The sequence below is a fragment of the Phoenix dactylifera genome, chromosome 11 (assembly GCF_009389715.1).
Source record: "Phoenix dactylifera cultivar Barhee BC4 chromosome 11, palm_55x_up_171113_PBpolish2nd_filt_p, whole genome shotgun sequence".
Classification (NCBI taxonomy): Eukaryota; Viridiplantae; Streptophyta; class Magnoliopsida; order Arecales; family Arecaceae; genus Phoenix; species Phoenix dactylifera.
In genome coordinates this window covers 18,237,956-18,250,934 of record NC_052402.1, presented here as the reverse complement: position 1 = coordinate 18,250,934, position 12,979 = coordinate 18,237,956, and the positions used below count along the sequence as shown (strand labels likewise).

General features: G+C 33.6%; 1 protein-coding gene across 3 annotated transcripts in view; it reads left to right on the top strand.

Moving 5' to 3' along the window:
* Window positions 1-12,979, top strand: part of LOC103722457 — a 42,757-nt gene extending 29,778 nt beyond the window's left edge. For 2 of the 3 annotated variants that reach the window (XR_003388604.2, XM_008813023.3), the window contains exons 3-4: window positions 12,166-12,512; window positions 12,608-12,979. Coding sequence is in view for 2 of the 3 variants with exons in the window: in XM_008813023.3 (XP_008811245.1) it covers window positions 12,166-12,512; window positions 12,608-12,620 (360 nt within the window). In the remaining variant the exon portion in view is untranslated. Of the gene's footprint in view, window positions 1-12,165; window positions 12,513-12,587 lie in introns of all 3 variants that reach the window. The other variant, XM_039131813.1, reaches the window with a different exon arrangement.

Below are 12,979 nucleotides of genomic sequence, written 5' to 3'. Positions count from 1 at the left end.
TCGACCCAATCAACCTATGGGTCGACTCAATCCACACTTTGCTGCATTCTCAAGGTTAGATTCATCCAAATGAACAAGACCATATATATATTTCCAATTAAGCAAATGTACTGAGAGCAATGAACTTATAAATGAAGTATCAATTTTAACTTATAGCATACTCTAGAGAATTGCTTGTTAATCATCAAAATAACACTATCATCCTCAATCTCCCCCTTTTTGATGATTACAAAATAAAGAGTATAAGCCTATTGATACTTGTCTTTAAAATCAGTTTATAAAAGGGATTGAATTTCAGAATTTCAGCTTTTCATATATATAAGTGAAATCTCCCCCTATATCATTCAAAATTTGCCAATTTGATTTTTTTGAATGGCTCCCCCTTTCATTTATAATTCATTAGCAATGAAACTTCAAAAATTTGAGATAAAATAAGAGTTTCAGCTTATGTATCGAGGTGAGAAAGGAGCGTGCCAAATTCTGAATTTATATGTGCCAAATTCTGAATTATGATAGAAATTTTTGATTTGATGATTTTCATTGTTACAAATTGCTCCCCCTTAGATATGTAAGCTTTCTTATATGATTTTCAATTTGTTTGCCCATTTATTTTTCTTTTCTTTTCATAACTTCTTTACTCACTCTTTCTCACAAAAGTAATACTCTTTCTTCTCAAATGAAATACTCTTTCTTTTCTTAGAGTGAATACTCTATCTTTTCGTCTCCCCCTTTATATACTCTTTTCTTCTCCCTTTATATACTCTTTCCTTCTCTTCTCTTTTATATACTCTTTCCTTCTCTTCTCCTTTATATACTCTTTCCTCTTCTCCCTTTATATACTCTTTCCTTCTCTTCTCTTTTATATACTCTTTCCTTCTCTTCTCCTTTATATACTCTTTCCTTCTCTTCTCCCCCTTTTTGTTATCATCAAAAACATATATATGGGAAAAGATGCAATAAAGAACAAACTTCAGACTTCATTGATCAAAATAGGAACATTTTCATATATTAATGCTCAAAATGATGAAAAGTACAATGTTCCACAATCAAGATTTAAAGATATAAGGGAAAGACAAGATTCATAAGGGAAAAAGCAAGATATATATGAGAAAAGGCAAGATACATACGAGAACTAGATTTCTAGCCTAGGCTCTAAATATAGATGCTAAGATCAGCCTAGGGAGACTCTAATTGAGAGTGGGAAATAGGATTTTCGGAAGAGGACAAAGGGTAAACAGTGCCCTAGATAGCTCACGGGTCCCTCTTTTAACAGTGGGGTCCCGACGTTGGGTCGACTCAAGAAATTTCTTGGGTCGACTCAACGTTGGGTCGACCCTATTCTGGGTTGGGTTGACCCAAGTGCAAAATTTTTCTTTTCTCTTCCGTTTTGCTTCTAAAATGTTTTCCTTGCTTCCAATCCTTATAAACTCTTTATGGGACAATGATACATGAGTAAGGAATCTATAGATAACAAGTTTGACTCATGTTTCATGGGTTTTTAGAAATGGGGGAATGTATCATGAGATTGCTTGCTCCCTTTTATATCTCTTCAATAAAAAGGATCACATATGCCTAATTTCCTCCTTAGCGTGCAGACTCTATCTTCACTCAAGGGTTTTGTGAATATGTGAGCTAATTGTTTTTCAGTACATATATGCTCATATGTTTCCATTTTGCACATGATCCCTAATAAAATGATATCTTATTTCTATGTGTTTGGCTTTAGGAATGAGATATTTAGAATGTAAGCCAGAAGTGATCTCTAAATGTAGATTCCAAAGATAGTTTTAAAATCAAGTGTAGATGGAATCTTTTTCAAGTTATTTCAAGGAGTATCAAGAATAATATTCAAAGAAAGGCACGGATGAAAATCCAAATAAAAGTATTGGGGCATAGATACCAAAACATGAATTTATGTAGTGTAGGATACATAAAATTCAAGGCTTTGAAAGTTCTTTTAGAGCTCTCTTAAGGACTTTCTTTTACTCCTTTAAAGATCATAACATCAAAATCAATTAAAATGAATTGGCTCATGATTGAAACGCTAAAGTGCAAGCCAATAAGAGCTCATTAGTAGATTCCAAAGTAAATTTCCAATACTAAGACAAATGGAATCCTTTTCACTTAGTTTTCAAAACAAGTGATTTACCAATTAAGTACAGATGAAAATCCAACTTTCAAAAGATATTCAATGAAGCACAGAGTTTAATACCACTTTACATTTGGTATTCTTTCTCTCATCTTTAGTTGTGAATTTACATGATTAAGTTCTATATGATCTCTCCCTCTGAAATTTTCTTTCTCCCCCTCAATTAATCATTCCATTTGAGAGTTTAGAGTTTGAAGATAATTTTCAATAAAGAGATTGAGTATTTAAAGCTCCCCCTCAAAAGATGCATTTTCTTTTAAACTTTCTTTTCTTTTGTTGAATTTCAGATTTTAATGATAAACGTGAATAAAACTGAAACTTTATGATATCAAGAATGTAGAGTGATCTAGAGTTATTCAAATTTATAGCAATCACTCTTTTTAATCTTTTAAGAACAAGTTATGCTTCCTCTTAATCTTTGAGAAAATGTACTGAAATATTAATCAGAAAATGATTCATTTGAAGCTCAAATTCTTTCAAAAGCATTTACATTTTCTTTCTTTTAAGAATCATTTGAGTGAGCTGAAATATTTCTAGACTTGAGATCATTCACTCTTTTAATAATATATATACATATATATTTTGATGAAAGTCTTTAACAATGTAGGAGAGGAAAAAAAATATATAGATGACCATTGAAGTATATGTATTTATAGAACTCAATTTCTTAATCAAGGTTTTTCAGCAATGTATATATGAAGCACAATAAATCTTTTCAATATCAAAATAAAATCATATATTAAAAAATATTTGTTTGCAATCAAGATCATCAAAAGACACATCATTCAGACCAATATTAGTACACTTTGAAGATAAGAAATGATATGTTTCAGATGCGTATCAGGGCAAGCAATCAAGGCATCAGAATTATTCTATTTTTCTTAAGCTGTAATTTTATCTAGAAATTCATATTGAGTTATTCCCCAAAATGATGCAATCATTGAAGCATATAATGAAGGTTACAAAAATATAATGATAGAGGCATTTTTAAATTAAGTTTAAGCTTTTATACAACATCAGATTCTGAATTTCATAATAATTTTCAAGGAGCCTTTCAGGATTATAATTTGAGATATGCATCTTCTACATTGTAGCTCATCTTAAATTATTAAGATTGAAGACACATATTTCAAGAACATTAGAGCACATCCAGAGTCTTTGTAATTCATATTGAATTTTGGTACAAATTGGAGGATATTATGTACTAATGTTAGGCAAGATAAAAGATATGTCAGAATCAATCCATTTTGCCTAATTTGCAAATTCAAATAATTTTTTTTTTATTTTTCAAAATATATTCATTAAAACAAAATGATGTTGTTGTTGGTAATAACATGTTTCAATCAAAATTTATAGGCATGAAGCATTACAAGTTATATCTAGGAAAGATCTTTGCTATTTGAATATTGAAAACACATAATTCAAAATATGCAAAACATAACAAGCATGTCATGGATCAAAATCAATTCTTTTCAAATAAAATTTCCTTTATTTAAATACAATTTAGCACTGATTTTATCCTTAAGGTGTGTTTTCAAGTGATTCAAACTTCATTTGATTTTTCACAACCTTCTTATATATTTTTATTTATTTATCATTCATTCCCCAAATTTTTAATTTCTTTCTTTAACCATTCAATGAACATTTTGATTATCTTCATTTATTTTTCGGTTTTACTTTTCTATGCTCTATATTCTATTTGCTCCCTATCCGGTGGAGTTGGAAGGGGCACGAGGTACTACCACTAGCCTCCCTCTTGTGCCGTCCCTAATATGCCCTGCACCGAATAGTTGGGTCAAATAGTGCCGGGTACTACCACTAGCCTCCCCATTGGCACCATCCCTATGATGAGCAATATAGAAGGTTTAAAATGTTCACTTCAACCTTTTCCTGTAATTAATTACGGATTTTATCTCTTCCAAAGGAATGTTCATATTAGTCTCACAAATGTGCCGAATGTATTATGCTTGTTTTGCTTTTCCTTAAGATTGAAGTATTTGCCTTTACTTAGATTTTACTTCTCTTGAATAATATCCATTTTCTTTTCTTTACCTCTCTCTCTTTTTGTTATTTTCAAGTAGTTACATGAAAGAGCAGAATAAAGAATTAATCTAATATGCTGCATATAAATATATATCATGCAAACAGCATTTTCATTATGCCCAATGATTCATAGCTTATCACAAGTTATTTTGAATTAGAGATTTGAGGCATAAACTTGTGTATTTCATGGTTATGCATTATATAGGAAAAAGTAAACTTCAATTTAATCACACCATGAAACAATCATCACTAGCATGAGAATGAAGCATGATATCAAGATGATCAGCAATTAAAGGTTTAATCATGCTACCATATAATTTCAGATTATTGATTTTGCTCAACTAACTCACAAGAGAAGAGTTTAGATTACCAGTGTATTTAGCATTCTTCAAGCCAAATACCTTTTAGATTCTTTACACCCTTGGCTGAAGAAAATCTCTCTCCTTTTTTGTTTGCAAAGGAATGTTTATTGTATCTTTCATCAAGGTGTCCTTCAAGTTGAAATTTCTTGCTCATAAATCCTGTATCATTAATAAACTCTTTTTCTTTCTTGAAGGAAAGTCATTAGTTTCTTCAAGATACAAAACATTCATACAATATATTTCTTTAGCTAGATGACTCAACATAAGATATGACAATAATTGAATATTAAGTCACTTTACTCAAGAGATTGTCTAAATATAAGCAAGCACAAGTCACTTGAACTAAAGAGATAATTTTATTAAATAATATGGTTCAAGGACACCCATGTGAGGCAATAGGAAGATTTATCAAAGTCAAACCAATTTTTTTTTATTTTCAGAAGCAATTTAGCTTAGATTCTATTTGCCTAAAATAATTATCAATAAAATATACCAGTTAAGTTTTAATCAAGTTATTTTAAATAGTTGTTTCTATCAAAATTCTGGTTATGATTCGGCTTTCAATACAAATAATCTTGTTTTAGAGAGATAGGCAATTTTCTTTTAGATTAATTAAGATTTTATATTTGACTTATGGGAGATGGTTCAAAGGAATTAATATTCATACTTTTAGAATATTTTTATGCTCAGATTAAACATGACGTGTTAACATTAATCAATAGAATTCGAGATAATTTTATGTAAGGATATTAATCATTCAATCAAGGATACAGTGATTATACTAAATGAGACACTTTAAAGATCAGATTTATTAATCTTAGATTTTTTGAATAGTCTTGAGAATTACTAAAAAAAAAAATCATTGTTATAAAACTTTTTAGTAGAATTTTCATTATGATCACGACACATTAATCATTTATGATTGAAACATATGATGCATACATGCGACTTATAGAGTAAATCATAATATATTTCAAATAATCACATAAGGAATGAGTGATATTATGATAAATTATACTCATACCTTCACAAATAATGAAATAAGATTTCATAAGTATTATGCTCAATAAAGTTTTAACATGAAGGTATGAAATCAGCATCAAGTGTTTATACTAGAGAGGAAATTTAGATTTTTGTAAACTTGAAGAAGAAGGTTATATATATATCCATTCATTGTTTTCTTATCATGATGCAAGCACTAGAAAGTTTCATGCTAAACTCGTTGAGATAAAATTTAACATATGAGGCATTTAAAAACTTTGATGCAGAGAGTATCGTAATTTCATAAAAAAGATAATTTCAATACACGAAGTAGAATGTTAAACCTTATACTAAATTTAATGAATAAAATGAGACTTATCTTTAATTATGTGTCAATGCATCCATTTGTATGAAAATTTCATTTGTTCCATGGGTAGCTTGGCACACCTACATCTATACCCTCATATTTTTCATTTTGGGTACCCAAGCTTGCTTGGGTCCTTGAGGGTTAGTGCATATGGTTCCTTTTGGAATCCAAATTTGTTTAATCGTAATAACTTTACCATTTGATTTATTCGAATTAGAACCATAAGTAAAGTTTTTATGCCCAATCTTTTTATATTTGAAATAAGTTATCTTATTTGATGGTTTGCTTGGCAAATTGATAACCTTTTTCTTTAGGGTTTTATTATTGAGCAAAGGAATCCAGCCAAGTCTTGATTTATCAAAAACAGCATGTTGGCTTTCAAACATCGTTTTTAATTTTTCTGAACTTACAGTGGATTTGTTAATAAAAGATTTTAATTGGTTGATTTCTTCATTTAGGTTTTGATTTTCTTTAATTAAATTCTGATTTTTCTGAATCAATTGTTCTGAATTTAACCTTAAGCTTTCATTTTCAGAATTTAGTTTGTCTTGTATTTCACCAAAAGAATTTCTTTCTTTTGAAATTTTTAGATTTAGTTTCTTAGAATTTTTATTCTTCATAGCTAGTTTTCTACATTCACAATACAATTCATGAAAAGCATTTAATAATTCATCATAAGAAAATTCTTCTTGAAAATCATTTGATGTAAGAGTAGATTCAGATTGTACCTTATCTTCTTGTGCCATAAAGCACAAGTTAGTTACCCCTTGTATTTCTTTGGAGCTAGTATCATCATTGTTGCTCCTAACTTTTATTTTCTTGCTTGACTCTTCCTTGGTCAAGGCTTTCTTCCTTTTTATCTCTTTCTTACTTTCTTCTTGCTTCCTCTTCTTCTTTGTCTTTAGGAAGCTTTTGAATTTTTCGGTGTTTGGGTATGGATCCTTGTTTTCATCACCGAATTCTTCATTTGTTGTTCTTTCTTCCGGATTGGGAGATTCAACATCGTTTTCTGCAGGCTCACTGTTAGTATGTAATTGAAGCATATGTGAGCTAAACAGAATATTGTCATAAATATTTTCTAAAGTATCCCAGATTTCCTTAGCAGATAAACATGCAGAGATTTTATTAAATTCAGTTTCATGGATAGCACAATATAGTATGTTCATAGCATTAGCATTCAATTGTGCTAAGTCTTTTTCATTAATAGTGTGAGAGAGTGAGTGAGGGCCTCTAGTAATGATGTACCATAATTCATAGTTTGAAGCTTGAATGAATATCCTCATTCTAGCTTTCCAATAAGTGTAGTTTGTGCCATTAAATAGAGGTGGTCTATCAATTAATTGTCCCTCTCCTATAGAACATCCCACTTGGGTTGTCATGATCTTTAACTCTTGATTGTGAGATCAATGGGTACTATTAGAGCACCTTGCTCTGATACCACTTGTTGCCCAAGGTGACAATCCAAGAGGGGGGGGGGTGAATTGGTTTCTTCTAAATTTTTGGTACTTTTAAAACTTTCTTAATTAAGTGCGATGGATGCTCTCTTAGGTTATTTAAGTGAGTTAATCTAATGCAAGAAGAGAAGATAAAGCAAGAGAAAATGAAAGCACAAACACAATGCAAACACACCAATATATAGTGGTTCGGTGCTCTCCTTAGCACCTACGTCCACTCCCCAAGCGTACCCTTGGGAATTCACTATAATCTTGCGGATTACAGTTGGATTATTTTCCGGGCTCACAATCCAAAAACCTTGTTGGTTTTACGGGCTCACCAACGAACCTATACACTTGGTTTTCCGGGCTCACCAAGAACCTTTGTTGGTTTTACGGGCTCACCAACGAACCTATACACTTTGGTTTTCCGGGTTCACCAAAAATCTTTGTTGGTTTTGCGGGCTCACCAACGAACCTTTGTACTTTGGTTTTCCGGGTTCACCAAAAACCTTTGTTGGTTTTGCGGGCTCACCAACGAACCTTGTTGGTTTTGCGGGCTCACCAACGAACCTATACAACTTTGGTTTTCCGGGTTCACCAAAAACCTTTGTTGGTTTTGCGGGCTTACCAACGAACCTTTACAAAGTGTTTAAACAAATGAAAAGAAAAGATTTAAACTCCCAGATGAGCATATAAAGCAATATGAACAACAAGAAGAGTTAGACAGAAATTATCGCTTTGAAGTCGCTTTGCTCTTCTTGGTCAAGGAAGCTTCACTCTTCAATGGGGGAAGGAGCTCTTAATGCCTCTTTGAATCTGCTCAATCCCTTTCTTTGATTCTTGAATGAAGCTCTTGATGAAGCTTGTCTTGCTAGGGTTCTCTCTTGAATGCACTTGATGTATTTTCCCCAAAGCTTGCTTCCTCTGATGAATACTCCCTCTTAAATACTTCTCCAACCTCCAAATAGTCCTTTCTGACCGTTGGATTGAAGAAACTAGCCGTTTATAACCGTTGGGAGTCCAAAAAGCATTTCTGCACAACTAGCCGTTATGTTCAGCCCGTGTTTGGGTCGGCTCAACCTGTCCTTGGGTCGACCCAACCTTTACTTGGGTCGACTCAACCATTTCTTGGGTCGACCCTCTCAGAAAACACAGAAACTTGAAATTCAGCCTTCTGTTGCCTTGGGTCGACTCAACCTTTCCTTGGGTCGACTCAAGGTTTACTTGGGTCGACTCAACTTCTTCTTGGGTCGACCCTCTCAGTAAATCCAGAGAGCATTCTTCCTTTGCATTTTGAGGTTCTTTGGAGGTTGGGTCGACTCATGCTTACCTTGGGTCGACCCAACTCACTGTTCATTTGTGCTGTTTTTGCAGGAGTGTGCCAGATGATTCCTCGATGTGCCGGGGTCGACCCAATCAACCTATGGGTCGACTCAATCCACACTTTGCTGCATTCTCAAGGTTAGATTTATCCAAATGAACAAGACCATATATATATTTCCAATTAAGCAAATGTACTGAGAGCAATGAACTTATAAATGAAGTATCAATTTTAACTTATAGCATACTCTAGAGAATTGCTTGTTAATCATCAAAATAACACTATCATCCTCAGGGACCTTATTCCACTTCAACCTTTGCTTGAATGGAGCCTAAGAGTTCCCATGTCAAATTCTTCTAGATACATGCAAAAGTGATATCCATGTTATCTTTCCAAGCAGGAAGGTTATTTGCCTGGAAGAAGGGACTAAGATCAATCCATGTTCTTATTTATGAAATATTAGGTTCGGAATAGGTCAGCATGGTTAACGAACCCAAGTGCAAACACTCTTTAGATGCATGAACAAGTACAAGAAAACTTCTTTTCCATGTCAGAAGTAGTTCTTTTTATTAGCTGCATTAGTTAAAGCCACTTGTGGATTATGGAAACCACTCAGAACACTTATCTATGCAATTATATTTTGCTCACAAAATTCCTACTTCATGGGATTTTCTTAGGTGAGTGGGCATGCATAATAGTTTTCCTATGTGCTTGCCATCTACCATTGACTGGTGCAAGTAGGCTTGCATGAAGGCTGACTGACACACTAAGAATTGCTTACATGAACTTTCGTGAGCCAGTGAATAGCAGATAGCTACTTATATTAATTGTTCACAGCTACAAATTTAAGTCTTTGACTCTAAACAGATTGGAGTGGAGGAAAAGGATTCATGTAGCTGAACCCAACTAATTTGGGATTAAGGCTTAATTGAGGTGAATTGAGTTGAATTTTACAAATTTAAATCTTGTCCCCTCTTACATGGAAGTGGCACAAGATGATACAAACAACAACCATGGGGTATTATGCTATTCATTTATTGGGATTTCGAATAAACCATACTTTAAATTTGCCTCTTTTAGCATAATGTAGTTCGTGGAGATGATATATAAAGATTTGCATATATTCTCAAAGACCAAAAAATGCCAAATACAACAATTGGCGAGGTTTTAAAAATTGGTACTGGTGGTAGTACCAGTTTTGGTCAAACTTGTATGGTATCAGCCCATCCTGTAACGATAGTGGTATATGGCTTCATCTTGGTACCATATTGGGATGGCAAAAATCCCTCTCTTTTCCTTGTTTATTTTTTTTCATGTTTCTATGCATAATAAGGCTACTAGGGTGGCATTATTTCATATTTTTAGCGATTTAGTTATATTTTTCAATGGATATGATATAGGAGTAATGATATCCGTATTCTTAGATTTTTCAAAATTTTATATTTTGATTATTTTTATGAAAAAATTATAATATATTGAACAATATATTTATTTTAAGAGTTTTTTTATGCACACCTAGTGGGTACTACATATATTTTTCAGTGGTTGATTGGATCATTTTGATGGGATAATTTACTTGGGGCTTCCAAACAAGCTGTTGGTTATCTAATCCAAGCCAAAAAATTATACATGCATGCACTACAGATATACACATGCTATAATTTTTATCCCCAAATTTTATTTATTTTATTTATTATTAATATTCTAATCCAAAAGTAATAATAATTTATAAAAATAAAATATTTGTTGAAAAACAAAATCACTTTGTTGTAGTTCATTATCCACCCCACAACATATAATCAATTCATGCCATACGAAAAGAGTGGCACGAATTTTCCTCATTTTTTTGTTTTTTGCCAATCCTTGCTATCAAGAAAAGGGGGAGAATCTCATTGAATGCACCCGCCGCTGCTCTAATATGCATGCTACCTCTCTCTCCTTCACCTCTCGTCCCCTTTTCTTTCTTTTCTCTCCTCTTCCCTTTCTTTCTCACCTGTCTTAGATTGCACAAAAGCAAGGAAGAGAGGCAGACTTCTCATGATGTGTGCTCAAAAAGGGGAAGGACACCCCACATGCCCCCCTTCCTCCTATTCTTATCTTTTTTTTTCTTAATTGCCATCTCAGTTAGAACAGCCTGCATACCAGTTGTACTGATATTGGTTTCAGTCGATACTGATCCAGTTTGACCGAGCTACACGAAACATGTGTCATACTAGCCAAACTGGAATCAGCACCGATAGGTACCCACCAGGTTTTGCCCCGTTTTGGCCGGGACAACTCATTTCCAGTAGTTTCGGCAACCCGGGATTAGTCCCAATGCTCTTTTTTGGCCAGACAAGTATGGCACTGGTCATTCTGGCCCATTTCAGCTGGATTTCAAACCATCACAATTAGTTTTACTATATAAATTGTTTGGTTGTCAGGTTTTACTAAATGAGTTTATACAAAATCTAAATTAAAATAGTTTTAAGAAAACACTAGGTTGGTTCCTTTCCATAAAACTTTTTTCATAAAAATTGCATGTTAATACAACCTGAAAAATTTCTATAAAAAAGAGGCCCCTGTATTTTTCTTAAAGCCTGTTGAACAGAAAATCAGGTTTTATTGTTATCTGTTTGAACTTTGAAGAAACAACATAGACAACCAAACATCGGAACTATGAGAAGATTGAGTCCAATATGCCTTGGAAATGTTGTGAGTGGTTTCTTTTGGTCATCTAAGTGGCAGTTCTTACAATATCCTCCACTACTGAGATTTAAGAGTTTTGTTCACATTTGCTTATTGGTAAACATAGACCTTGGGCAAAAATTAGATAAATTCATTTCATGTAGTTAGAGGTGGGTCTTCTAAAAACAAAGGGATAACATTGTGCAATATGTGGCCAGCGGACAGATGAGATCCATGAGCTTCACAGTCAGTACAATTGATGGACTGTTCAGATTTGTCCAAGCAGTTATCTGGGATCCATCAGCTACATATTGCAATTGAAATATGTGCAATGTGAACTTGTTACCATCTACAGATGAATACCATTTAAATTTTCTTTCATTTAGCCAAACTGTGGCATTAACTTTACATAAAAAACTTGCATAAATAAGTTAAGTCACAGATTTTCATAGATTTTCTTTTCTGTACTCTGGATTACTTGTTTGCTCAGAGTATGGTTAAATATCCTTTTCTTTTTAGAAAAGTTCCCTTTTCCCTTTTCCTGTTTCCACATCAATGACTGATCGGGGAATCAAAGGCCATGTTATTGGGATTTAGTGGCATCCTATCTCTCCATTTTTGTTCTTTTTTTTTTCTCTTTGGTCTTGTTCCTGCACCTATTTCTCTGACAGCATTTAGGGGTTTAAATGTTACTCTATCTACAATTCTTCTTCACTTAGCTAAGCCTTTTAACATTTGACAGCATTTTAGTCAATATAAAGTATAATTGATACTTGATGAATTTTATATCAGTATTCATCTAAATATTCTTACCGTGGTTTTTTGGGCCTTACTTCCAGCATGAGCTTGATTTTGATGGAGTCAACTCCACAAGAATCACAACCCAGGATCAACAAACTAGAATGAGTGCCTCTATGTTAATGGCTTCCCCAGTCACTCCAGTGCAATGTGGAGCTCAGCGGAACAGCAATCCCATGTTTGCAACTGCTCCATCCAGGTTTTCAAGGGGAGAGCAGCAACCATCCTTGATCCAACCTGGGAGATATTGTCATGGGGATGGTTCTTGGTCTCATCGTGAGAGCAACGGAGAAACTATAGAACCTCATATTACACAGCCATGCAATTCTGAAACGCAAAGACAAGACTGGGCAATGGACCTGAATGTCTACGACCCCCAGTTCAATTGGTAGGATTATTAGCAAGTTCTTAACAAAGAAACTCTTACAAAGAAACTGATATAAGACTCAATTCATACATGTAGCTAATGAACTGAGCATGCAGGAGATACGGATGAAGTCGAGCATGGTATATACCCAGTGGCTGATGGCAAGTTGCAGGCATGCACAGGGCAATCTTCTTTACAAACTTCGCCCCTGAAACTGTTTCTTTACAAACTCCATCCTTAGGATTTGAGTGCATGAACTTTCATACTCAGTTGTTTCTTTTGATTGATCCTTTGTGTTTGGTTATTGGCACTTATGTTATTTCTGTTTGTTACTTAACTATTCAGGTCATGATCTGACCTGTGTAGCCCCCCTAAGACTGCTTAACCCCAGGAATTTGTATCTGCTTTGGGGTAAGGAGGCTCAATTGCTGCCATGTAGCTCTTGGGTTATAGGCTGTCAAGTAATAGATTATTTTTTCTTTAATTTA